At 37.1% G+C, this 26,723-nt stretch overlaps 1 protein-coding gene across 3 annotated transcripts in view; it reads left to right on the top strand.

The window, feature by feature from the left end:
* Positions 1-26,723, top strand: part of LOC139968760 (uncharacterized) — a 64,050-nt gene that overhangs the window by 30,155 nt on the left and 7,172 nt on the right. For 2 of the 3 annotated variants that reach the window (XM_071973117.1, XM_071973119.1), the window contains 14 exons: positions 119-330; positions 1,221-1,313; positions 2,316-2,546; positions 3,219-3,374; positions 4,022-4,546; positions 5,121-5,333; positions 6,845-8,293; positions 8,591-8,758; positions 9,203-9,294; positions 10,290-10,507; positions 13,342-13,485; positions 21,313-21,452; positions 22,791-23,075; positions 24,177-24,267. In XM_071973117.1, coding sequence (XP_071829218.1) covers positions 119-330; positions 1,221-1,313; positions 2,316-2,546; positions 3,219-3,374; positions 4,022-4,546; positions 5,121-5,333; positions 6,845-8,293; positions 8,591-8,758; positions 9,203-9,294; positions 10,290-10,507; positions 13,342-13,485; positions 21,313-21,452; positions 22,791-23,075; positions 24,177-24,267 — 4,017 coding nt within the window. The remainder of the gene's footprint in view (positions 1-118; positions 331-1,220; positions 1,314-2,315; positions 2,547-3,218; positions 3,375-4,021; positions 4,547-5,120; positions 5,334-6,844; positions 8,294-8,590; positions 8,759-9,202; positions 9,295-10,289; positions 10,508-13,341; positions 13,486-21,312; positions 21,453-22,790; positions 23,076-24,176; positions 24,268-26,723) is intronic. The other variant, XM_071973118.1, reaches the window with a different exon arrangement.

Here is a 26,723-nt window from a genome sequence, read left to right as displayed (position 1 = left end):
TGTAATAAAGTTTTCATGCAGGATACCCTCCCAGAACTGAAATGAAAGGACTCTTTTTATACAAAAGTTCACTTTCATTGTTTTGTTTTTTTAATTCTTTCATCTTTTCTGTTCTCAGATAATTGTTTTGAAGCAGAATTGAGCAAAGATGTGCGAGGCCTTGGTTTCAGCGTCCAGGGTGGTGTAGGGGCTCATAAGGACCCTCGCCTCTGTACTGCTCGCATCAAGAAGATATTCCCCGGTCAGGCCGCTGCCAAAAGTGGATTGTTGAAAGAAGGGGACATCATTTTAGCTGTCAATGGGGAACATATCCACGATGCGGTTCATAGTGTGAGTATATACGAAACGCCACAGAACACTCGGCCATTTGGCTGGTGATTTTTAATCTTCTGTAATGAGATAAGCTTATTTAAACTTTGTTAGTTTGAAGTGATTGACGGAAATCCTGAAAAGGAGTAAACTAAAAGGAATGCTGTCCGACCCTCCTCACCCGATGGAATTTTTGTCATTAATCTCTTAGATCTTTCGACAGTGTTATGACAAGCTCTTCAATAGAGATATACGAATGCTTTTATTGATTAATTTTGGGAATTTTTGTTTTTTTTATGAGGGTAATTGATAAGTTAGCAGTATATCTGTGATGGTGTCTGTTTTCAGATCCCACAGATATTACTTTAAATACTTGTGTATTTTTAGTACATTGAATATCATTACTGTTAATGTGTGTTGTGTATGTGTCGTCTGTAAAGTGAAACCAAAAATGACGTTGAATATTAAACTGTTCTGTCAGTATCCAATCGAGCTAATTTGATGTTCGTGTTCTATGTTTGGAGAGCATGGACATGTTTCTACGATACTCCAGATATACCCAACGGTTGTCTTTTATGATAGGGACAGAGTTCATTGTTAGAACGAGAGGGACGGCGGGGTTGGGGGGGGGGGATTGACATGGCAGGCAAACAACGTACAACTTACCCTTGTGGGCAGAACATTACAGAAGAATTGGACATTTAGATGTGTTCCATTCCCAAATCAAATTTCTCAAATAAAAAGAGTGCATTTTGGAGAAAAAAAAAATGACTTCCATACCCCCAGTCATTTTGAAAAGTTTTAAGCTACTTCTGACACTACAGTAACAGGGGATAACCTTGCCTACACACACTTAGAAAAACCAAAAATAGTAACAATTTATTTTAACATTTTTCACCATTTCCATTCAGGATGTGGTTGCTAAGCTACGAGCCTGTGCACGTACCTTCAGATTATTGATATGCAGACCAAGCCAAGAGGAACTTGATACTTTATTACAACAGGTGAGGAAATGTTATCTAGATTAATTACCAAGCTTGATTGGACTTAATTATACAACTACTGTAGATTCTTATAATTTGTTCCTTCTCTATCTAGTATTGCATGATCATTTTGGTACCCCAAAATATTTTTTAAATTCTTTTAGAAAAAGGTCAGCAAGAGGAATATTAACCGATTCAAACATATTTCTTGTTAAAGAATGACTTTAGCCACAAACCTAATTTGTTCTAGACCAATAAAAAAAAATTGCTACTGTTACTCCATGTTATATTTCTGTACTGCGTTTTAATATGTGTTAGGCTCATTAATTTAAGTGACTGGACTACTAAGTCTAACACACAGACCATTTTGTCAGTTCCTTAGACGCGACACAAACCTCAGTCAGGAAACATAAAGACTGAGGGTTTCAAACATTTACATTGCATTACCATTACCACACAAGGGTAGTATTCTTGTGCACTTGTTTATATGAAGTTTGAACGAAAACATTTGTTGGTTGAGTTATCAGTAAATATCAACCAAGGAGAGTGTGGTGGCCAATTGGCTAAGGCATCAGACTCGTGATCCAAGGATTGCTGGTTCGATTCCTGCCTAGTTCATTACGTTGTGTTTTTGGGCAAGATGCTTTATCTCACTTGCCTCTCTCCACTCAGGGATTAAATGGGTACCTGTGAGGTGACTTGTCATTGGGCGCAGTAAATAACTGCTGCCGACTGGAGGGATTGTCTGTGGGACAGGTTATCATTGACCAGGGGTATCATAACGTCTGTAAAACGCTTTGAGACCTATCGCTGGTATAAAGCACTATATAAAAAGCAAATATTATTATTATTTCATTATTATTAAATATTAACATTTAGACTTGGATTGGGAAGCTGAATTCACCATCAATAAGGTCTTAAAGGAGCATTTAGCATATATGTTAAAGCTTAACATCTTGAAATCCAGAATAGCACTCTAAACTATAGTAAAGACAAACTTATCCTCTCGTTTATATGTAACAGGAGAGAGAGACAAAGAAACCATTGTTGCAGAGAGATACTTCTCCGAGGAAAGACATCCAGCCGCTGACAATTACTCCAAGAGCCAGAGTGACCAGTCCTATCAGTTCCCCCTTACTATCTCCTACGGGCAAGTCAGAGATGACTTCCCCTCATAATTCTTCCATTGAATTTGGCAGCAATGAGCTTCTATCCGTTTCTGAGAGTTCGCCAAGAAGAGCACTTCAAAATGATGTGAGTTGTTAACGCTGTTTTACTGCCTTGAAATTCTCATGAAAGTTTAAAGCCCCAAACTTCTATAAATGCTCAGCTGTTGTTTTACTTTCATCTATCAATGCTTTTTCCCATCCTTCTTTGCATCACCCAAGCAGGCCTTATAAAAGGAGGAGGGAGAGGGGTGAGGGGCTTACAACCTCGGGACCAAGGGTCAAGTTATGGGCCTGGGGCAATATGGGAATATAAGAATAATGTATTTTCATTTTAGTAATATATTAACTAGAGAAATGACTTCAGAAAGGTGACCTGGTGACATACGACCTCCTAGGGTGTGCTACCTGGGTCTTGATGACACTGCAACAAAGTTATTAATAATAATAGGAGGAGAGTGTCTGAAAGACTGACTATGAAGAATGCAAAATGGCTGATAGATATGTCATGATACCTATAAATATATAGATATATTCATTTATTTAGTACTTGATGATATTGTTCTCATTGTTCTTATGATATATATATAAATATATATATATATTTATTTAAATATATATATATATACATACATACATATATTTATATCTACATACATACATTTATTCATTTATTTATTTATTATTTGATAATATCATTCTCATTGTTGTTCTCCTGATATTTATATATGTATATATATTATTTGTTATGGTTTTACAGGATACTACAGAGGTTACTCTGGTGAAGCCAGTGAGAGGTGGACTTGGCTTCACCGTTGCCGGTGGAGTCAATACAGGTGGCTGTTATATAAAGGACATCATAACAGATCCTGCACTATCAGATGGAAGGTTAATGAAAGGAGACAAAATACTCAGGGTAACTCTCATTGATTGCATTCACACAGCAGTGGGCTCCTTATATAGCAGTGGGCTCCTAATATAGCCTGTACAGCTATTTCCTGGTGCACTTTCCATTGAGCATTCTCACACAGCACTACTGATCTGATACGGTTGCAATTCAAACTGGTAGCTAACTTCTCATGGAGGGGTAGATAAGGGAGGGAGGGTGACGGGGGGGGTGGGGAGGATTAGATAATATGTAGGTAGTTAGCTATATGATGCTGTTGGACACTATGAACTTTAAGGCAATAAATATGCCAAGAAATGGCACTGAAGGGTATAAATATGGAGATTTTTCCTTTATTCCAATTGGTAAAAGTTACTAACTTATTATTCTATAAGAGACAGGCCTATTGTCCTCTCGAGCTGTATTCTTCTAGTGCTTCTTGTAGCACATTCGGAACAAGGCAAAGATGGGATAAGCTGTTTGGAGAAGGGGGCAGTGATGGTTGCATATTCGATAAACCCATTTAGCTTGGTTAGAAAATCTGTCTGCTTCAAGTTGGGTACTATTATTCGTCTGGCAATGACAGGTTACTTTGGGAACTCGGATAGAAATTTTGACACAAATTACTCTGAATGTTCATTCATATCCATTTTTCATCTTATGTTTTCATCTGTTAGGTTAATGGCAAAGACACGACAAAGATGAACCACTTTGAGGCTGTGACATTTTTAAGAATGACTCCGAGGGAGGTCACGTTGACGATCAAGAGACCGGTGAATCGCTACGACCTTGCCTCGCCATCTCCCGAAAAGCATCCTCCTGCTTCCGTGGCAGGCATCAACTCTGATGCAGTCTCTTCTAGAGCGACTCCTCCACCGGCTGAGGAAGACAAAGATGATATCGAAGAGGAGGTTTCGGACGATAACGAACCGCTCAGGACAGACGAGATCGAGAGGTTGACACCAAAACACGTCCTGGTTAAGAGTAAAGCCCCGACGGAGACCAGAGAAGTCCCCAGGGATCAACTTCAGGAACGGTCAGATCAGTTAGATTTGAAAGACAGTTTGACTTCTACTAATGCGACCAAACTAAAGCAACGAGATAACCAGGCGGCTACACAGAATACTCTCAATGGAAAGAAACCGACTCAGGAGGATTCAGATATCGACCTAGGTGACCTGTCAGCAGAGGATTCTTGGGAGGTACGATGTTGGGGTATTACAGGGGTTGTATGAACATGAACAATCTCATGACCTTTGACCTTATCCATAGTTGTAAAAACTATTGTGTATGTAAACTTGATATATTGAGATTAAGAGTAACATGATATTTTGAGCAATGGCATAGCCACAGTGGGTCCAGGAGGAAGTGCATATATTGCCAAATTTGTAAGCCTTCTCACACAAGCAGCAAGAAACATTACTGAAATAGATGAATGGGGTGGGGGAGGGGGGTGGCATGGGATGAATTGAGGGTGGAAGCACTTTCTTGGCACAAGTGATGTCACCATTAACAGATTCCACCAATAATTTTCAACATTGGTCAATATCTTTACATTTAACTGATAACCAGTTTCACCTTGTCCCCTTGGACAATTTTATCTGTACTGTACTTTCTTGTTGTGCTTCAAAGCACTTGTACTCACAGTACAAGCAGTATGAACATCTGGTTTCTGTCAGATGAAAGTTACAAACTGTTCATACTGTCAGTACAGATGTTTCGAAGCATGATAATGGGAGGATCAGTTAACCACAATTTATGAATATTCATTTCCAGGATTTGTCATCAGAGAATGATTCCGGAGAAGATTTAGATGCCATACTGGCTGCCTTAAATCCACTACAAGCTGCTAAAGAAGAACAATTAAAAAAAAATGTCCACGTCACGACTAAGACAGACAAAGACAAATTGGAGCCAACCTCACAAACAGAGGATAAACAAAATGTAGAGGAGAAAGTAACAGCCAATGAAGACGATGTATCTACCAAGGTAATGAATATTCAATATAAGTGACATTATACATAGTGATTGCCAAGGTAATGAATATTCAATAAAAGTGACATTGTACATAGTGATTGCTAAGGTTATGAATATTCAATATAAGTGACATACATAGTGATTGCCAAGGTAATGAATATTCAATAAAAGTGACATTGTACATAGTGATTGCTAAGGTTATGAATATTCAATACTAGAGACATTTTACATAGTGATTGCTACGGTGATGAATATTCAATATAAGTGGCATTGTACATAGTGATTGCTAAGGTTATGAATATTCAATACTACAGACATTATACAAAGTGATTGCCAAGGCAATGAATATTCAATATAAGTGGCATTGTACATAGTGATTGCTAATGTTATGAATATTCAATACTAGAGACATTATACATAGTGATTGCTAAGATTATGAATATTCAATGTTAGTGACATTGTACATAGTGATTGCCAAGGTAATGAATATTCAATATAAGTGACATTATACATAGTGGTCTCAAGAAAACACACATCCTATGGATTTATATCCTTCACAAACAAGAACATTTCCTATGGATATTTCCTAGAGGGGATGTGAATGATATGAGTGTAATGACAATGCACGTTTGTTGTATTGTTGGTCCGTAACTATAAAATGATTGTTCAAATTGTCCATTCAGGTATGAATATTGAAACAAATATTGTTGCTTCTGTAAGTCTCTTTCATTTTTGGCATAATACAATGACTTCCTCTTTAAACATTAGTGGTCGTTGTAGTTTCCTTCCTTGGAAGAATTCACAGAACAGGATGTTATATTGGCTTCGGTCATGAGCTTCCGATACTGAAGATCTTCATCGAGTTTTGTAATGGCTTTATGCGGTTCCTAAACATTTTCCCTTTGTCAGGAGAACTTATTTTTATCAGCCTTCCATTGTTTTCAAAATACGTCCCATTTCCCAGTAAACTTTGTACGTAATAGTCGCCTATGAAACCAGTCATTCACACACACCTTTGCAATACTCACAGAGCTCCTATATTGGCATCCTGCGATTCACTTTGAAAGATGTTAATTACCTTTCAGTTTAAAATCATGCAAAAAGTCAGTTGAATAAGGTTTTCTTTTGTGTGTGTTTGAACTTTTGTAAGTGTTTTAATTTTGACTTGATCCCATGGTTCAGAGCTTTAAAGCAGTAACAAAGTAAGTCCATCTTTTTTTTGACATTTTCTAAAAATTCTTTGTTGATTAAAGTAGCCAGTGTCATATTTAATCACTAGAAACAATAATTTACACTGTTTGACGTTGCCAATTTTTATTATATGATTATTTCTGTATCTAAAATATTTCTTTTTGGGTATGCTAATGCTCCCATAGTTAATACTTTTAAATTAAAGAAGTATATTTGTTCTTTTAGCAAAGTTAGGGCCTTTATGTGGACTGCCAATAAGTACCATCTTGATTTTCACACATTAGAGTAATGTAGCATTTAAAAATGGCCATCACCTGTTTGCTTACATACAGACTTCCAACGAGATGAACATGGAACCACCACCAGTTCCCGAGGCCCCCCCGCCACCACTGAGCCCAACCACAGACCACTCTTTCACCCCTCCATTGCTGCCAAATTCTTCGTCTGGGGAGTCTCTCGATGCCTGTGAAGAGCGTCCCGAAGACGAAACGGTAAACCAGAGTTTACGCAGGGAGATGGACAAAATGTCACTTCGAGATGGAGATGGAGAACCGAGAGGCGAGGAGGATGAAAGTCGCAACTCTGAGAAGAGGAGACAAGAGGAAGATGCTGTAGAGCAGAGCGTTTTGGATGATTTACTGAATCAGGACGACTCCATAGATGACATAACATTTGCGGACATGTTGTCGAGCGGCGACGACTACGACGAAGAGGAGAGCGATCTGCCGGAAGAAGAAGAAGAAACCGATCTTCCCGTCAAAGCAGAAAAATATGTCGGAAATGTTGCAGAGAGACAGAATCAAGATGAATCTAACAAAGATTTAAACTTGCTCAAAAATGATTCAGTTTCAAGGGCAAATATTTTGTCGTCTCCTCGAAAGTCACTGGATAGTGATCTCTTGATCAAAGATGTGGCCCAACTTTCCGTGTCTGATCAGTTAAGCATGTTAGCGCCATCTCCGGTAGTTGTTAATCCACCGACGAGGAAGTTAATCCCCCCTCCCCCAGATCAGACGGACAGTATTTCCGATAGCGAAGCATCTTCATCGTTGGCTCTGCCTTCGATTGAAGATGATGCAACTCAGAATTTACCTCCTTGCTCACAGAGATCAGTCAAAGCAGAGGAGAAGGCTACGAAAGAAACTTCTCAGGAGAGGACGGAAGCATCTCCCCCGAGTCTCGATGATTCCATCGCAAGTGAATTCTCCGTCTCTGGTGAGTTTTCATTCGGGGACGATGTCCTTCCGATGCCATCGTCTCCCAAGGATGAAAAATCAGTCGGAGGGGAAAGGAAAGAGCCGCCCGAGGTAGCAGAAAAAGTTTGGAGGAAAGACAGATCTGATGTCATTCCTAAACCTGCCGTATCCCAATCGATACCTCAGAGAAACCAAAGAGACAACGATTCTGGGAACGAAAATAGTGGAGAGGAGAGTTTGCACGATGGCGACCAGCTTGTGCAGAATTCTCCCGTGTTACCAGAGGACCATGACGACTCGGAACCATTAGGCAAAACATTCTCCGGGAATGCTTTACCCGATAGAAGTCGCGCGACTCATTCTGAGAATTTTTCCGCCGGAGATGCTCTTCCACCGATACTGGGGCAATCTGAGAGGAAAAGGGAGATAACCTCGCCAAGAGTCATTAGTGACTTGATAATACCAAAGTCAGTTGAACAAAATAAGTCTGTGCCTGATGATGGTGACTCTGTGGTACCGTCAAGGACCATAACACCACTTAGGAGACCCCCGTCGACAACCAGTGAAGGCCTGTCAGCCGCTGAGGTGAGTGGCGAATCTTTTGTGGTGTTTGAAGTAAAATTGTGAGGGGTATCCAGATATGCATATATATATTGCATCTTGGCTTGTTCACACAGCTCGTACATTTTTAAATGCAGACACAGTCAAAATAACTTATAATATAATAATTTCCCTAACCTGCTCTCCCAAATTATGTTTATGCTATGAAGATATCAGGGTTATAATCTTCCTTCGAATGCAAGACCCCTTAAAAGTATCATTTTGCTCGCCCATCAATTGCATGTTAACAATTATAAAATATTTCTTTACCTTCTCCCCCAGGGTGGTGTTTACTGGGTAGAGATGGAGAAACCAAACACAGGTGGACTTGGCTTTAGTCTGGTAGGAGCAGAGAAAGGAGGCAAGACCAGTGTCTTCATCAAAACTGTCACCCCTGGAGGAATCACCCATCTGGATGGCAGGATAAAAGTCGGAGACAAGATGTTACAGGTGAGGTTTCTGAGTGTTTCGATTCCTGTGTCTATTTTCTAGTTTTAATGAGGTCATTCCAAAAGCGAACGAGCCTTATTAAATCAGAATTTTTTTTTTTCTGTTGTAATCCCCAAAGACCTTTGATATCATCTCCCCTTGCCTCTAAGTTTAGCTCAATAATCCATAATTCATATCATGTAACTAATTTTGATTTCCATTTTTTATGTTTTTCTTTAACTTGTATACTGTAATTGGTCCACTTGTTGTAATAGGAGATCCATATTCTTTATTAGTATTTAAAAAAAAAAAGTCCTAGGGTTGTAATGTTGATTGTTTCTTTTAGCAGATTTTCTGAGATAAGAAATTCAAGCAAAACCTTAAAGACTCATTTGGAAAATTTAAATAAATATCAAGAATGATGACCAGATGTATTAACACTATATTTTGATTTTAATTTTGTAGGTAAATGGACAGAGCACAGTAGGTATGACACAGAAGAAAGTGATCAGTCTTCTGAGAAAAGCCCAGGGAACGGTTAAACTTGCACTAGCCAGGTATGTTAATTCAGATTCATGCCAGAAGCAACATTGTTGAGTCCACTGCGGTCTGCCTCAACGGAACCCATCCCCACTGACCTACTTTTTGGTAGTGGCCAAGATCCATATACATAAGACAGACTCAAGCACCCTCAAGAACTGAGGAGTGCCAAAAAGGACTACCTTTTCTGTTAACTACCAGTGCTGGTTTAGATCACATGCAACATATAAATACATATATATACATATGTAGATATTATATATATGCATATAGATATTATATGTATGTAAATATATATATATATATACATATATAGATATTATATGTATGTATATGGATATTATATGTATGTAAATATATATATCTATGTTTAGATATTATATGTATGTATATAGATATTATATGTATGTAAATATATATAGATATATATATATCTATATATTTATATGTATGTATATATGTATATACAAATATACACATATATCTATATACACATACATATGAAAAGGTTTAGATAGATATAGATAGATTATATCAAAAGAAAATGGTTTGATCTAGTTGTACCTGTTTGTCGTATACTCCTGAGTATTTGCAATGTAGGTTTCTCTTCTGGTGTTGAATTTCACCATTTCACTTGTTGCTGAGCTGATTAACTTGAAGTATATGTAATAAATGGTACATACGTTTAAAACTACTTCAAACCGATACTGAAAGCTAATTATAATTCCATATTATTTACATTTGCTCATGCTGTGAATGATATGTTTTGAATTGTATTTCTGATGCAGTTAGCAGAAAACATATTTGTGAGCTCTTCCTTGGTTAATTTTGGTTTCTTTACACTCATATCTGCAGTATGTGTGCTCACTTGAAATGCAGTAATATTTTCCTTCTTGCGAAGCAGCACTTGTTTGATGATATCGCAACCCTTGACTCACTCGTCAAAATCAACAGATGAAAGCTTTTGTGATATTGAACAGATTTCTTTGTTAACATTATTTATCCTGTGCAGTGCGAAGCCTCTGCCTCGTCCAGCCAGTTTCATCTCAACGGACGTAGGCGCTGACACCGACCCAGAGCCACCGACCGTACCCCCGCTCGACTTACCGGGGGACCTAGGAGGGTCTGATTCAGATCACGAGAGGAAACTAGAAGAGAATAATAAAGGAGAACTTTCATCCATGGATTCATTCACGGAATCAAAATATACAGAATCTCAGCTAAAAACCGGTAAGTTTTGAAATGTTCATATTATCATTAAGTATCCAGTACTCTGTCTAACATAGTGCTAATAATTCAGTTTTAAACATGATCAGGGGCACAACCAGGTGTACTTGTAGGGTTGCTTAAGCCCCCCAATAAAATCCGGGGGGACCAGCCCCTCCCCACTGGCAGACAATATTACAACTAATCTAACTAAACTTGTGTACAGTACATAGATATATAACATGTTTATTTGGTACAACCTAAACAGTCAAAAATGATTCAACATTGATGAAAATATCTCAAAGGGGAGGGAACACCCCTTCCCTTACACCCTTCTCCTGAACGTATGAGTCCCCCCCTCCCCTGCAGTACAAAAAAAGTGGTAGCACCTCTGAACATCATATGTTACAAACAAATACCAAACTTGCTCGAGTTATTGAAGTTAGTGGTTTCTCTCCCACTAATCTGTCCCTGAGTTATTAAATATCAAAGACCGGTTCTTGCAAGCCCAGCTGAAAAGTCTCAGTGAAAACTATCATTTTGTTATCTCATTTCCAAGTAGTTTTTTGTTTTCTTGTGTAAGTTTTTATAATATCATTTTGATCATAATTTGTTAAATGGAAGCATAGGACTTCACATTGTGCAGTGGCCGACTCAAATCATTCCTGCCTTGGCTAATTATTATTGCTCTTTCCAAATTTGTTTCATAACAGACAGATAGACAATTTTCTGATTGTGTTTTGACTAGTCAATACACTCAATTGTAGTCTGTTGAAGGACAAAGCAAACATGAAAACTATAAAAAAAAAAAGGGATTAGTTTGATGAAACCCATTTCTTTCTTTCTTTCTTCTTCTTTTTGTTTTACCGCATATTATGAAAATGTATTTATGTTATTTAAGTGCGTGTGCAGTTTTATATTTCAGTGGTTTATACCTTTATGCTGGTAGTGTCTCATTATGCAGAATGTGCAGATATAATTTAGGAAATTGTCAGGGACATGTGTAGTCTGTTCTCAGTGAATGTCAAGGAAGAGAGAACATTTTTTCTATTTTCTATTATTTCATAAAGGTTCACTATTAGTCTGCAGGAAGGAAAAAATCATTTTTTTTGTGCAACCAGTGTTTCTGTAAAAAATTTAAAAAAAAATTGTTTCTGCACGTCTGTATTTCTACTGGTATCTGTAATTCATCTTACCAAAAAAACCACAGCCCTATATTTTGTGTCTGAAAATCTTGTAAGTCACAGAGGCCGCCGCATGTTTGTGTAAATTTTCCCCAACAATATATCATCCTAGTTTTCTTAAAATAAAGAGGAAATAATCTATAAAAACGGCTTTAACTGTTCATCAGATGTGCAAGTTTATGTTTACATGAAGAACAGGAGAGAAGTAATTTGCTATTGGGCCGAGTTTATCTTTGTGCATGCAGCTGTTGTGATTCAGTATGGATATGTCATGTGTACCCCTAATGAAGTTTTTTTACAACCTTTTGTGAAAGAGTAAGAGGGCAATGCAACAACTTTTCAGAACAAGAGATACTCCATATGATTACAAATGGCTTTGCTAGTCCTTTCTTTCAAAACTACTAAATAACTTTTCAAAACAACTTGGTCAATCTAGGTTTGCTCTTTATTCAACTTGGGCATTAAACATGTTGCAAAGTTGTACTTGTTTTTATGAAATGACTCATACTATCTTGATATGAGTCAAAGCAAAAAATATGAAACAGGGAATAGATGATGTAATTGAAGATGGTTAATGAGTCTGATACGAGGGGACAGGATGTTGGGGGAAGGGGAAATGGCAAAGAGAGGTTGGGGGGGAAGTGAAAGAAGAGGGTTAATTTGATTTGTCGCTGTTTGTTTTAGATGTTCAAGATGCATGGTGTAAGATTCTTAGCCAATATCTTCTGAGGGAGTACATTAGTCGATTAGTGGGTCAGTGACATGCAGAATCATGTCCAAACGTCAGGCTCTTTAACTTTAATTTCTTTTGTGTTTCAGCCAACAACAACTTTTAACATTGTCTATCTTTGATATGTAATTTCATCAGCTTCGCAGGAAATTTCCAAATATTCAATCAAAGCCTATGGACGTCTATTCTCTGTACCTCAAAAGTGTTTCTCATTTATCAAATATTTTCAGACATTATTCCGATAAATGATTTGCGAAGATAATCAGAAGTGACAGGGATTTGGTACTTACAATAGATTGAGAAACTTGGATGCATTAATAGCTGTCATTATTTTGTTTTTAATTATGAATTATTATTAGTCCCATTAAAGGAAAGACGAGCCCAACAACCATCATCACAGATGTATGTGCTAGAGATAACTGTCATAAAAATGTTATTGGTAAAATTGAGTGTTTATTATTCTTTGATGGAGAGATGTAACTTCCAAATGCTGAATTTAAAAATATTGAATAGCCAGACATGACCTAATGATAATGATATTTGGGTTTAATGTCAACACTATTATGAACTATTCTACCTTGGAAATGTGAAAGGGAAAACAAAGAAAGTATTTAAGGTTTCAGTTCCTGGTGGCACAATGACATCACAGATTTAACAACAAAAAACAGGACAGCCAGCAGACATGACTTTTAAACTAGGATATCTCCCAAACAGAACAAGATTTTCATTGTTTGTTTGGGGGAGTTGTCATTTGCAAAGATTTCTGTCATATATAAGCTGACAGTTGGGTTTGGTTACGTACAGAAACTTTTTTTTTTTGGCAACCCTCTAGGTTTCACAATATCCTGTATCAACATTTTGTTCTCATTCGTGGATGATATCGTATTCGTATGTTATTGTTTAAATTGTCACAGATTGTCGTTTGACGTGATTTTTGCCCACAGAAAATTACCTGCTGCAAAATGATCAGTTGATCACCACGGTGACCTACGACTCCTCCCTTCTCCACACCCTGAGTTTTGAAAATTTACGTTCCCTCTCATTATTGACCCCTCCACCCCCCGAATTTGACGCCTCTGATTCCACAGGTAACCCAACGTCTGCCTCTTGTTACACTTTGATTCCATCTCAAACCTCATCTCTGCATAACGTGCTGCTGCAGCTGCCCAAATATAGGGTTACCATATTTTTTATCCAAAAGAAAGGAGTACAAGTTGTCACTGCTGCCAGTAGTTACAGCTAGTACTTACTGCCAGTAACTTAAAGGGCTTCCCTATTCTCCGCCTCTATGGGTTTCAAAAAAATTTTTAAAAGTGATTTTGAAGCCAGGGTACTCTTATAAAAATGGCAGTACCAGATTGAAAGTTTCATTGTTAGATCAGAATACTGGCTGAAGGGCTGTCTACTATTGACACGTCCCCTGTCTCTGCCAGACGGCCAGATCACTCTCAAAAAAAAAAAAAAAAAAAAATCTACAATATTTATTACCACTTTGTTGGAACTTAACCTAAAAATGTGATTTTTTTTTTTTTTTTTTAAATTGTTGTAATTTAAATCCACCCTCAATCATAAATCGTATTTGATAGAAAGCAGAGGCGATGTCCTATGGTAACCCTATACTCCTACAACTTCACACGCCGTTTCATCAAAGTCATAAATTATTGCATGTAGCACAAACAATTTGATCCATTACCATGCTGAGTACTTTACCGCCTATTCGTCTCGTAGCAAACGTTTTCTTCTGTCACCTTATTCGCCCTTTTTTTCAGCTCTTAAATGTGTTAAACGTGTTTGGAAAATATCACTTTTCGTGGTTCTCTAAACAGAACCCAGCATTCTATGTCTCGCTGTGATTTTGCGGGGTTGACATTCTTTGTCATCTCTAGAATCACAAAATGTTTCAAACGACATCATTCTGCATATTCTGTGTATATATTTTCTGTGACATCTTTTCCTGAGAGATATCGTATTAAAAATTACACTCTCGTAATAAGTGAACCATTACAGTGATATTTATTGTTAATCAATTGTCATTAGTTTAATATAAATATAGCACTTTCCATACCTTCTGTTTCACTTTTAAACAGCCAAACATTGGTAACCTCATTTTACAATGACTGCTAATTGCGAGAAGTTACAATAAAAGAAATTATAGTTATTGTTACATAGTAAACACCTTTGCACACACTATAGCATGGGTTAATTAATATTAAAAGGGGCAGACAGAGTAAAAACTCTACTGTACGTTAAATGAGCAGTGTGCAGGTTAGGTTATTAAGAGGATTAAGCCAAGGGCATTAATTGGGATCACATGCACCCCCCCGCCCCCCTTCCACCCGTGTGCCTCTCAGTTTTGTGGACAATTTCAAAAATGCACCTTTTCATCAATAAGAAGTCCTTTACAATGAATGAAATGTACCCTTTGTAATATGTGACTAATTGATGGGCAAATTGAGGTGGATTAATAGTTGGTTTCTTCAAATCAAATTCACATGTTCTACTGCCTTTTGAGGTTGTACCTATCAGGCGCGGCGGAACGGAAATATTATTGGGGGGGCTAATGTGTGGAGACTATCTAAGCGGAGCGCCACCATCGGTTGGCGCGGAGCGTACAAGAAAATTTGGGGTTTTTTTCAAACCCCCAGATGGCCGGAAACGGCACTTCCCGAGTGTTTTATGCTGCGAATACCTGGCCCTAAAATATGGGTCTCAAGCCTGCAATTTCTCAGATTGCACGTAAAGTCTGTAAAAACATTGTAATTTGTATATTCGATGGTGTTTTAAGAGAGTAGCTATTACTCGTAGTGTACTCGCAAAGACGTTTTTGAGTGTAGTAAGGGCAGTGGCGGGGCTAGGGGTATTGGTCGGGGGGGCAAGAATGGTCTGTAGGGGCGCTTTCGACACTATCTAAGCGGAGCGCCACCACAGGTTGGCGCGGAGCGTACAGAAAATTTTTGAGTAAAGATACTCCCGAGATTGCAGGAAATGACCCTTTCCGGGGCCTTGCTAATTTGCAGATAAACGGAGAATAAATAGGTGTCGTCGCCATTTTGTCGGAAAATACACCGACAGAATATGACAAATGTCAATAGGTATATGAGAGCGCAATAAAATAGTCAAAAATCGCGAATAAGTAAAAAGTAGTGAAAAGCTGAAAAGGGCGCCAGCAGTCCATTTGAGTCCGTCGGGGGGGGGGGGCATCCGCCCCTGACTGTATATATGGACGCTCGATCCGCCACTAAGTAAGGGGATGTTGGAGAACTGGCTGAAATGAGGCAAGTCATTGGCCTAATACGAAGTTGTGTTACGCTTACCGGTACTCACACTCACTGCTTCTACTTTTCACGGGTCGTGAAGACGCGGTTGGGATGACAATGTGGTCTATAGCCAAGGGACGGGCCGAGGGTCCCCAGCAATTACTAAAATTATTACACCTATAGAGTATACGTGTGCATCGGACAGATCGACAAGTATGCATTGAAAAATGGGCAGATGTACGTTTCGGAGCCTTGGTAAATATTGGGGGGGCTAATCAAGCATTTGCCCCCTCAACTTTTTTATTGGGGGGGCTGAGCCCCCCCAAGCCCCCCCGGTTCCGCCGCCACTGGTACCTATACCCCCCACCCCAGCCCCCTCCCCCCATCCTCTTATTCAGGTTGACTCTCTTTCGATGCCTCTGCCCATCAGTTCTTTTCTGAATACTTTCATATTCAATTCCTTTCCATCTGGAGTCACCCATCCTCATCTGGAGATCATAACAAACTTGGTGTTTACTCGATACACGAAAGAGGTTGCATTGGTAAACTTTCCTAAAAACATGATCAATAATTTAGATGAAAGTAATTGAAACATAATTAAATTTTACATCTTTAATTTATGGAGTAAGAGTATGGGGAATGTGTTAACACAGACGAGTTAACCCAAGATGACTTTGATTGATACACGTGTGATATATGCGATATATCCTAACCCAGGGAATTGGGAACAACTTAAAGGAGTACAGTAATTTCAAAGAGAGCAAGAAAAAGTTAACAGACTGCTAAATCTACCTCAAGAAGCCTGTGTAGGTATAAAGGGTAAAGTGCTTCTTCAAAGACAAACTAAAACGAATTGAAAACAAAACGAAATCAACATTTAAAATAAGTAACAGGAAAGAGGAGAGAAAAGGGCTTAGAAGGTGACAGGGTCGAGAAGAGAGATGAAGCAATGTGAATAAATTAGTATATGAGTTGGTACCTGTAGGACATGGGGAATAAGAAAGAAATGGGGAGGAATTGATGAAGAAAGAAGGGGTGGAGCAAGGCCGGCGGGGGGGAGGGGGGGGGAGGAGGTTTACATTGCCTCTTCCCTATCATAAGGTCTTCCGGCTTAGTTTATATCTGTCCATTTAAATTACATGCATTAGGCCAGCTAGTTTGTTGCATCGGTTTCTTTGTCTCAAGAAATGTTTATCTCTGGAAGAAAGAATAATTCCTAAATTGCAAACTAACATTAACACTGACAGCCTACAACACTGTTATAGCTTCTTTCCCTAGGCCTACATTGTGATTTCACATTGTGATTTTATTTGAAGGTAATGCTTTAAAAGTCTTATTTCAATCCTGTATGCTATATATACACATATATATATAGAGTAGGTTGGTTGGCGTCTCTCTTGGCACAGAGTGCTCTCCGGGGGACAGAGCGGAATTATATGTTGAGACTAGTTGAGACTAGTGGAACACTAGTAGTTGAGACTAGTGGAACACAACTACTAGTGTTCCACTAGTCTCAACTAGTCTCAACATATATATATATATATATATATATATATATATATATATATATATATATATATATATATATTTACTTGCTTCAGTGATGAAAATGGTCAATTAAAATAATCATTCATTTTAATTAAAAACCCAATTAAGAAGAACTTTAGAGACTATATAATTTATAGAAAAAACATATCAAGACTTGTTCTTTTCATCGTCTTAAATCCTTATATGTTATTTATATCATATTTGTCTTTTCCACACAAAATTACCTATGCTCATTCCATTTTACATATCAAATAAAATAACAACCTTGTTATTAAAAAAATCAGTTTTGTTTTCCATCTATTATTTTATGCACAACGGCAGTGGGAAAATCAGCACCAAAAAGGAAATGGAAGCATTATACTACATATTGCCTGTAAATACCCATAAAGATATTTGAACTAAAACAATTACCCACTTAATTAATCTCGTAACCGTCTCTGGTGTCACTCCCACTCTAGTTTTACATCCTTGAATAAACTATCGATAGTATCAGATGTGTGCTTCTTTGATGTTCTGTCTTTCAGAGGTCTCCGAGCCTCTTCATATATCATTTGAATAAACTGCAACGCTGGATGGTTTGCTCTGAGGCATTTTGTGTTCACCTCATTGCACACTAGCTTCCAATATCATTCAGTATATTTAGAAACTGGTACAGTCGCACGACGTCGTATCGGATTCAAAGGCTCTGTAGAACGATTGGTCTGTCTTTCAAACGAAGTATTCACTGTAGCGTCTGAGTTCTCTGGTTACTGAGGCCTTCAATGCAGTCGGTTACTCGACGTAGCGTTTAATTACCGTGTCGTCGAGCTGGTGCCGTGGGGTTGACTTTGGAAGATCTTAGAAAAGATTTAAAGCTTATGATTATTCTTTGGGAAAGTAAACACTACATTTTACTTCTGTAAGTTACCTTATCTTAAATTCTGTTGGGTTTTAAAATTGTTACATCTGTTGAGCATTACTAATAAAATTTGAATTTTGCTTGATCTATTTTTATATAAGATTGTATATAATATTGTTTGTTGCTCTTTTGTCTTTTATATGGAGCAGAAAAAATGTCAAAAAAAGAGAAGATTTAAAAAAAATCCTGTTCAGTGTCCAATGAATGGTTGATCCATTTATTACTGGAGTTGTCACCTGCTTTGACAATATCATAAACAATTTTTTAAATTAGTGAATGATTTGTTTATTGTCACGGGTGCATGTTGTCACTAAAACAAGAGGGCTTTCAGATTGGACCTTCAAACCAGTATTTGTACATAATTGCAATTGCTGACCCTCACAAAGTTGTTGTCAATCAAGTTGAAAGTGTGGACAATGTAATTTTGCAAAATCAATTATATGATCAAGCAACACATCTAAGAATCTTTCATAATATTTTCACAGGCCTTTAATTTTTTGAGCAACTTTTAAAGGATTTTGCATTGTTAATGTGATGTTATAAATGTAAAAGTGGGAAAAGAGGACAAGGGGTGTGGGGAGGACAAGGGGTGGGGGAGGACAAGGGGTGGGGAGTGGGTGGGGTTTAGTGTGGGTAATTTAAGTTCAATACAGAGCCCAAACCCAAAATCTCTTTTCGAAGAGATGGGATGGAAGTAGCAAGAAGTTTCTGACAAACTTCCAGTAGCAGTTTTCAGTAAATCAAAATGGCCTTAAGTTCTGTAACTGTGGTGTACCACAGCAGCCGACATTAACTTATTTATAATTTAAATTTTTTTTTGATGTGTGAATGTTCAAATGACATGCCAAGGACACTGCGAGCTATTTGATTCTAAATTTCATTTATGTGAGCTAGCGTTGCAAATGTTATTGGAAATGTCAATCGAGCTATGTAATATTGCTGTCGTTCTAATATTGTTTTTTTTTGTGCAAAATGTTAAAGGGATTGTGTTCTTGTGGGTCAAAAAATGTTTAACATAAAATATACATATTCTCGCAACTATGGCTTCAGCGTTTGTGTAGAGCTTTCAGAGATATAACCAGGAGTGTTTAAGTTAGTGTGGGAATGATCTTAAGATGCTACATTTATCGCACAAAGCCACCCATATCCACACCCCACCTTCGATCTTTTTCTGTATTTCATTACCGGCATTTAGTCATTTGCAATGCATACATGGATACCAGTAACATACAAATATTCCTCACTAAGTCACTGTTCTTTCTACCAATTTCTGTGTTTTTGTGTGTCTGTGTGAATATCGCCTTTTTTCCAGCATTGTTAGTGTGTTAAATACATACGTCACTGTATACTGGCCATATGGTAGACTTGTTCGTTGATACTTCTCTGAGGCTATTATAGTCGTTAGTTACAGCTGAAGTAGTAGTATCTTGCATGTGATTTACCGTGACATATCTTCATTCAATATTTTATATTTTCTTTTTTCCTGCGTTTACTTTCATCGCTCGAAATTTCAATATAATTTTCATAAATTCACACACAAAAAAATCAGCTTATTATAAGTTGTCAGAATATATTTCACCCTTTGCATTTTAAATTTTTAAATAATCGGAACAGTTGGAGTAGCATAATTTTCTGATACTCTCCTGTTCTTGCCACCCCCCCTTTTTTTTTGTTTTTTTTTTGTGGCTCATATGCATTTTAGATAGTGTAAATTAATAATATTTGTATATATTTATTATGTATGATTTGAAACCAAAAATCAAGCATTGAATGTCAACTCTGTTATAAACCACTGTGAAACTTGAATAATTTGTGGAGTTATAAAAATTAATCAAAATTAGGAAAGGTTAACTGTGATTTGTATTCTAAGGAGAGATTAAGAAATGTAGCAATATTTCTTCTTCTTCAGCGATCATAAGGGTGTAAAGGTAGGAAAGTTGTTCATTTTGTTTGGAAAATAAGACTTTTTAAAAAAAAATTATTCTCCTCTGCCTGCTGGTTGTCTTGTTGATACAGGACATCTTACACTACACACACAAACACACCCACGCACACTCACGCATAAATATATATATATTTATACAGGCCAAATTTTTCAGGATTATTTCTGACCGTTCCCTGGACAGCCAGGCGTTTCATATTGGTTTTCCAAACATCACACTTTATTGTCTGAAAAAAATGTTGCAAACTAGAAATTACCACAATGGTATGTCACTGCACAATGTACGAATGATATGTAGGTTGGTGAACAGAACACCAGCATGGGGGGGGGGGGTGATAGCAATTAATTATTATACCTGTTTGGGTAAGGTATATTTAGTACAATGCAATTTTAATTTTATGTTGTCCAACTAAAAACTTCCACAGCTGATTTTTGTTGTCCTAACAGAAAGTCATTTGGTCTTCTCAGACTACCATGTTCAATAATTTGCCCTATATATAGCATAAACGGATCCGTTAGATTAATATCTTCACTGTGCGGGAGGGGCCTCACATGTCTGCTATCTGCTGCTTGCACATTTACAATCTACTATCGACAATATAGACCTAGGAAATGGTAAATTTGGGCTGGAGAGAAAAGCTGCAGGCTTTGCTGTGCGAATTGGGTCAGTGTTCCCGCAGTTTCTGAGTTGTCAGAAATTTGTAGACCAGTTATATGTGACGTTACAATGGCAGGGAGGAGAGAGATACGGTATCGTCGCTTGTCAATATCCAAAAACCATTAAGTTTAGGGATATTTATCAAAAGAGATGTTTCCTACCTCGAGAATTTCTGATACTTTTCCAAATTAATGATCAGAGTTATCTATATATCCTGGCGTTACAAAGTTTCCTGTATTCAAATCAGGTATACCTAGGCATACCCAATTTTCATATATTACAAAAATGTGTGCAGAATACATTATAGTCATTGTATCTTTAATTGGGCTAAGAAGATACAAGAAGTAATATTTAGCGTCCATACGGAACAATGAATTAGACAGTGCTCAGTTTCAAGTAAAAAATATGTAATATATCTGGAGGTGGAGGGTATGAAAAAGGTTGAAATTTGAGCAAGGACATGTAATATACAACCAACCAGCAGCTTTAATGTCCAAAGACTACATGCAGCGTAGCAAAGTAATCATTTTCACGTTGATTCGAGGGCATTTTAGTTTAATTTACCAAACCAGCGAGACTGATGTACATCTCTTGTTTAATTGTCCTCGGCAGACCGCGACACAGACAGCGACATCGACTCCACAGCTGATCTCCCAGATGATTCGCTCCTGGATCTCCTTGATGACAGTGGCAATGCTGTTGCTATGGAAACCGCTCTAAGGGCCACTAGACAGTTCGGCAAAGTGCTGAAGGTAAATCCCAAATATTAATATTGCCATTGGATATAATTTCTTTAACTCCCCATTGGATCATAGCATTTGACTTTTACAGTGTTCTAATGATTGTTACATTTGATTTGAATTGAATTTTTTTTTCTCATATTTTTTTGGGGGAAAACTGATTTTGTTAAACAAACTCCAGAGGAGTGCGAGTATCTTTGGATGGTCGATGATCTTAGTATATAACAAAAATTGTTCAAAATATGTACATTTTGAGGAAGAAGCTCCTTCAGGGTTGCCTGTGCTTGGGCTTCGTGAGTAATAATTTTTTTGCCATCACTGTGGTTTTCAAATTTTAACCGTCATCTTCTCCAGGAAGTAATCATACAGTAGGAAACAGGAAAGATTTGAGTAAGATTTAATGTGCAGCCTAGCTTTATGTTCCTTTCATTCGATTTACAGGGAATTGTTTTCAATTTTCATATTTTAAAAGCTTAATTACTTCCATCGTCCAATTATTCTTACTGTAATGGCTGTGCAGTAAGTGCAAGGTTAGAGGTACCTCCTTTTTTTTTTTGTTAATGATGTTTTTTTCATCTGAATGTTTATTTATTAATATATCTTTACTTGAGGAAATAATATTTCTGTCAATAGTAATGCTTACCCAGGTATTTGAACCTTACCTTAATAGCTTGTTGTTGATGGTTTTCAATTTTGTTGTCGTTTGTTAACATTTTCGTTTTCTTCGAGAATCCTCAAGTTCGAGCCTTCCAGTGTTGATATGTGATAGATATGGTAAATAACAAATTACCACACAGGAACATAAAACTCTGTCCCCTAAAATGACCTTTCTAAATTGCATTTGTTTAACCTAACTGTGATAACAGTCTGGGAGTTAAACTATGCAGTTCAGCCACTTTGATAGTTTTACCTCAAGTTTAGGTTCAAAACATTAAAGGTTCAAACCTTTCAAGTTCTCATAGGAGAGTAAATTGGATTAGTCATAAGTCATTATTATTTCTTAATGTTATGTAAACACATTATTATTATTATTTTTGTAAACTGGGCTCATTCTCTAGAAGCATGGACCTTTATGTAACAATCATTGATTTAAACTTGCATAACAGCAATGTAATATCTTATATCATGAAATTGAAATTTGCTTACAGTTGGAGTTTGGGAAAGTTGAAGGATTCCTTTTAAAATGATTGTTCACTACCATGCATTCAGCAGACCTATATATGGATCGATTGATTGATCTATTTGTTTATTGTTACCTGGTTACTTGGTTAAGTTACCTGGTTAAGTACCTGGTTAAGTATATAGCCTTGAAACTGTGACTTGATTTGCATACGTTGTTTCCTTTTTCAGGATAAAATACAAGGCAAAGACGACCTCTCATTCGGTAGTGACATTGGCTTTCCGTTGTCTTCCGAAAATAGTTCTCTGCCGTCAGAAGGCGAGAGTTCAGACAGGTCAGCGAGAGGTCATTCCGAGGTCGGAGCCTCTGTCATCACGGATCAGGAGCTGGCAGCGATCCAGATTCTTCAAGTGCCTTCTTCAAGTTGTAAGCTCTACTCTGGGAAACAGTTAAAGAGTATTATCACCAGTCTCCAGAAAAAAATCGACAATTATGATCCGGAAGAAGAATTTAAGGTAAAAATGTTCGAAACTAATATTTTTTTTAAATCTATTTTAATTCTATTTTACTCTTTTACGCCCCATCTAACGGTTTACTTAAATAATTTTTTCACACCCTGCCTGGCTGTGGCCGAAATTGCCAGAAGGTAACATTTAGTTTGGATGATTCATCACTTGTGGCCCGTAAATATGTACCAAACTTTACGCATTATACTTTGAACGCTGTAGTACTTTGCATCTCATTTGCATATTCATAAGAGGAACACTAAAAGTTACTACCCGTATACATTGACATATTCCTAAACAGGTTTCCACAAGGCTTGGAAACTGGAATTGTATTTTCTACAATAATGATGTTAAAAAGGAGAGATTACAAGATGTCACTTACTGATCAATGTTAAAATGAAATGACATTGCATACACAGTATGTCGTGGTTTCATTAGTGGTCAAAGATATGCAAAATCCTGCAAATATCAGAGAATCTTTGACAGAAAGAAGCCTTTTAATGTTTAAAATGAAATAGTTCATAAAAATTGACAAAGTACCAAAAAGGAAAGAGAAATTTTTTGGCACCGAAGTCAGAGGAACCCTGATATATGAGCTGCATAATTAACTTGTTTTACTGCATGTGCCATTAATGATACGGAGAGCTTAGGTTTACTCCACATTGTTGTAGTGCTCTATTGAGTTTCACCATTATGATGCCTTGCAGCACCCCCCCCCCCCCCGCTCTCCCATCCTCCTACCCCTCCATCAATCTTTTATTCCAAAACAAAAGTGCACAAAAGTCATAATCAACCATAAAGAAAAACCTTATAATATGTATACCCTTTAACTAGTTTTGTTACAATTTTAGGCCATCTTTTAGATAACTGTTCATCCATGCAAAATGACAAATTTTTGCCATGTCCTTGTCAATCTCTTTTTTTATTTTTTTTAATAATACCAGCTGGATCACTAATTCAGGTCATTCTTCTGTTGTAATGTTATTATGTTACATTAATGTTATTGTGTTACATTAATGTTATTATGTTACATTAATCGCACATAAAAGTGCTCTTAGAGTCCGTCTGGTGTTGATAATGTTATTTTCCTCTCCTCGTTGTTTACATCAGATGCTCAGACAAGTGAAAGCCGCAGATGCGTGTGAAGTCGCTAGGAAACCAGAAAATAGAGACAAGAATAGGTTCCGGAATGTCTTACCATGTGAGTCTCGCATAACATACACCCATTGTCCTTACCGTATTTAGTCTCTTGTTACATACATGCACAATTGAAAAAGTGAAGTGCCTGTACCTAGAAGGTTCAATGTACCCCAAAAGATACAAGATATTCGAAAGCTTTCATTCATCTTGTCTGTGTGATAAAGATCTTGGCGCACCGGTAGCATTGTGTAATTTTATACAGGATATTTTATCACTCCGCGAGGTCTTGAGATTGGTGCAAATGGGTGATTATATTCCAGGATTGAAGGGTGTTCAAGTCATTTAATCGAAACGTAAATCCGACAGGACGAACTCTGTGATCTTTTGAAGTCCTTTTAACATCATCATCATCAACTTAGAGGTATATGTTACTAGATTGGTTTGGATAAAGTACCATCATGTTTCTGACCCATATTTTGGGAGGTTTATTTTTTAGTTTGAGAGGTATCAAATTGACCCATTAGACTCTGACGTCTTTCGAGATCCTCAAGACATGAAATTTTGCGGTTAAATATAACTGCATGGCCGATGGTTTACCAGACGTCTAGGCTATCATCATATTTCTGATCCTAAGTTTGGGGTGACTTTCTTCATTCGCACTTGAAAAAGAAAATTGATCAAAGGACCTTTAGTAAATAGATATATGTTTACTGGTGAGGTATTACATTATGGTGATGTTTTTTGATTGCTGAAAATGAATAGTTCAATAACCCCTGCCCCCCCTCCTACCCCCTTGGTAGAATTTATCCTGATAATTTTAATTTCTTTCAGGGCTTGCAGGCATAGGTGCAGGGGTGGATTATTAATGAAAAATTAAATAGTTATTATCATAAAGAATTGACACTTGACTTGACATTGTTTAAAAGTTTACCAAACTTGCCCCCCCCCACCCCCATAAATAAAAGATACCACTGGGGAAGACAGGCAGTGGTAGATTTGTAATTCAAGAAGGTAACCAAAGAAACCTGTCTGCAGCATTTAATTGACTGAAACATGGAGCGAGGCCTCGTTAACAAGATTTGGCAAAACAGCTGATGTTAACACCCAGAGATGGATGTGCACCTTTCTTAGCTTTACACAGTGCTTGCCCACAGCCAGTATATACTGCTAACAGTGAGAATCCATAGCAAATGAGCATGATTGTTTGATAATTATCTCTATGGATAACGAAGTATGGGATATAATAATTTAAATTAATATTCGTTTGGTTCCACCAAGGAGGTAAAATTTTTTTATCTCCATGGTTCCACCAAACTGTAAGGGAGTTTTAGGTTTAACTGATAAATTGCAAACAAATTTTAGATCAATAGTCCTTACATGGTATTATTAAAATTTTGGAAGTTAAGCAATTAAGTACCTAAGCAATTAAGTAATCAAGCAACTAAATGCTAAGTGCAGTATTTTTCATAGGTTGCTTCCGTTTTAGTTTCAAGTGTTGAGAAGTCTGTCGAAACAGATTTGAATTGACCCTCAATGATTTTGCACCTGCTGAGACTATGATAATCTTACAAGTTAATTAGGTTAATGGAAAAAAAGACAAAAGAAATTAAATCCTCTTTTAATAAATAGTTCTTTGCAATTGTTTATAAATTTTCGGTCAGTTTGCCATTGTCATTGTACATATCAATTTGTACATAGTTATTTAGAGTGTAAATAATAATCTCACTATTATGTTAACTGATTAGCAAATATTTTTTTTAAATTTGTCATCTGGTCACATTTTTTTTCCTTCATTTTTACCATAAACAAATTTTCTTAATGTCTATTTCCTTCATCTTTTGAGATTTCATTATTTGCAATTTCATTTTTAACTACTGTGGCAACTGATTTACTGTACTGTTACGAACAGTATCGTAAAATTTACCGAAATCAGCGAAGACAGCTTTTTGATAGATTGAAAGCGTTTGGCTGAAAGCAAGATTTCACTTTGTCAATCTCTGCCCACGTTTTGCCCTTAAGTTGAGTACTTTGACATTTCAACATACATTTAGATGTCCCAACCTTTACGGTTTCCCTTCGATACTCTCGCAATTAAAATAGCAAAATGGAACTCCCGAAAAAAAGTGTGTGGGTACTTTCCAAATTTAATTGTACCGATAAACAGCAAATTATACACCTATAGGGAGCGTGTTTACACATGTCACATGCTTACATGCCCCCCTTTAATTGGTATTTCATTGCTCTTGTGGGAAGCTGAATTGAATTATTACGTTGATTGTGCAACCGCGTTATTCAATAAACTTGAAGCATTAGAGAAATTTTAGTCCCATCAAGCCTGAATAAAGTTTCGTCAAACATGAACCAAGTTTTCCTTTAGGCTATGTGTTTTTTTACATGCTGTGTTGTGACATTTTTCAAGCACTGATTTTGTAACTGGTTGGAAATGGAAATTTGAAAATATATCTTTACAGTAGTGTGCTTTAAACATATGGTTCTTTTGACTCAGCTTATGTGTGT

Source organism: Apostichopus japonicus, chromosome 6, assembly GCF_037975245.1.
Source record: "Apostichopus japonicus isolate 1M-3 chromosome 6, ASM3797524v1, whole genome shotgun sequence".
Classification (NCBI taxonomy): Eukaryota; Metazoa; Echinodermata; class Holothuroidea; order Aspidochirotida; family Stichopodidae; genus Apostichopus; species Apostichopus japonicus.
The sequence above is the reverse complement of the archived record's forward strand: the minus strand, read 5'-3'. Positions and strand labels throughout refer to the sequence as shown.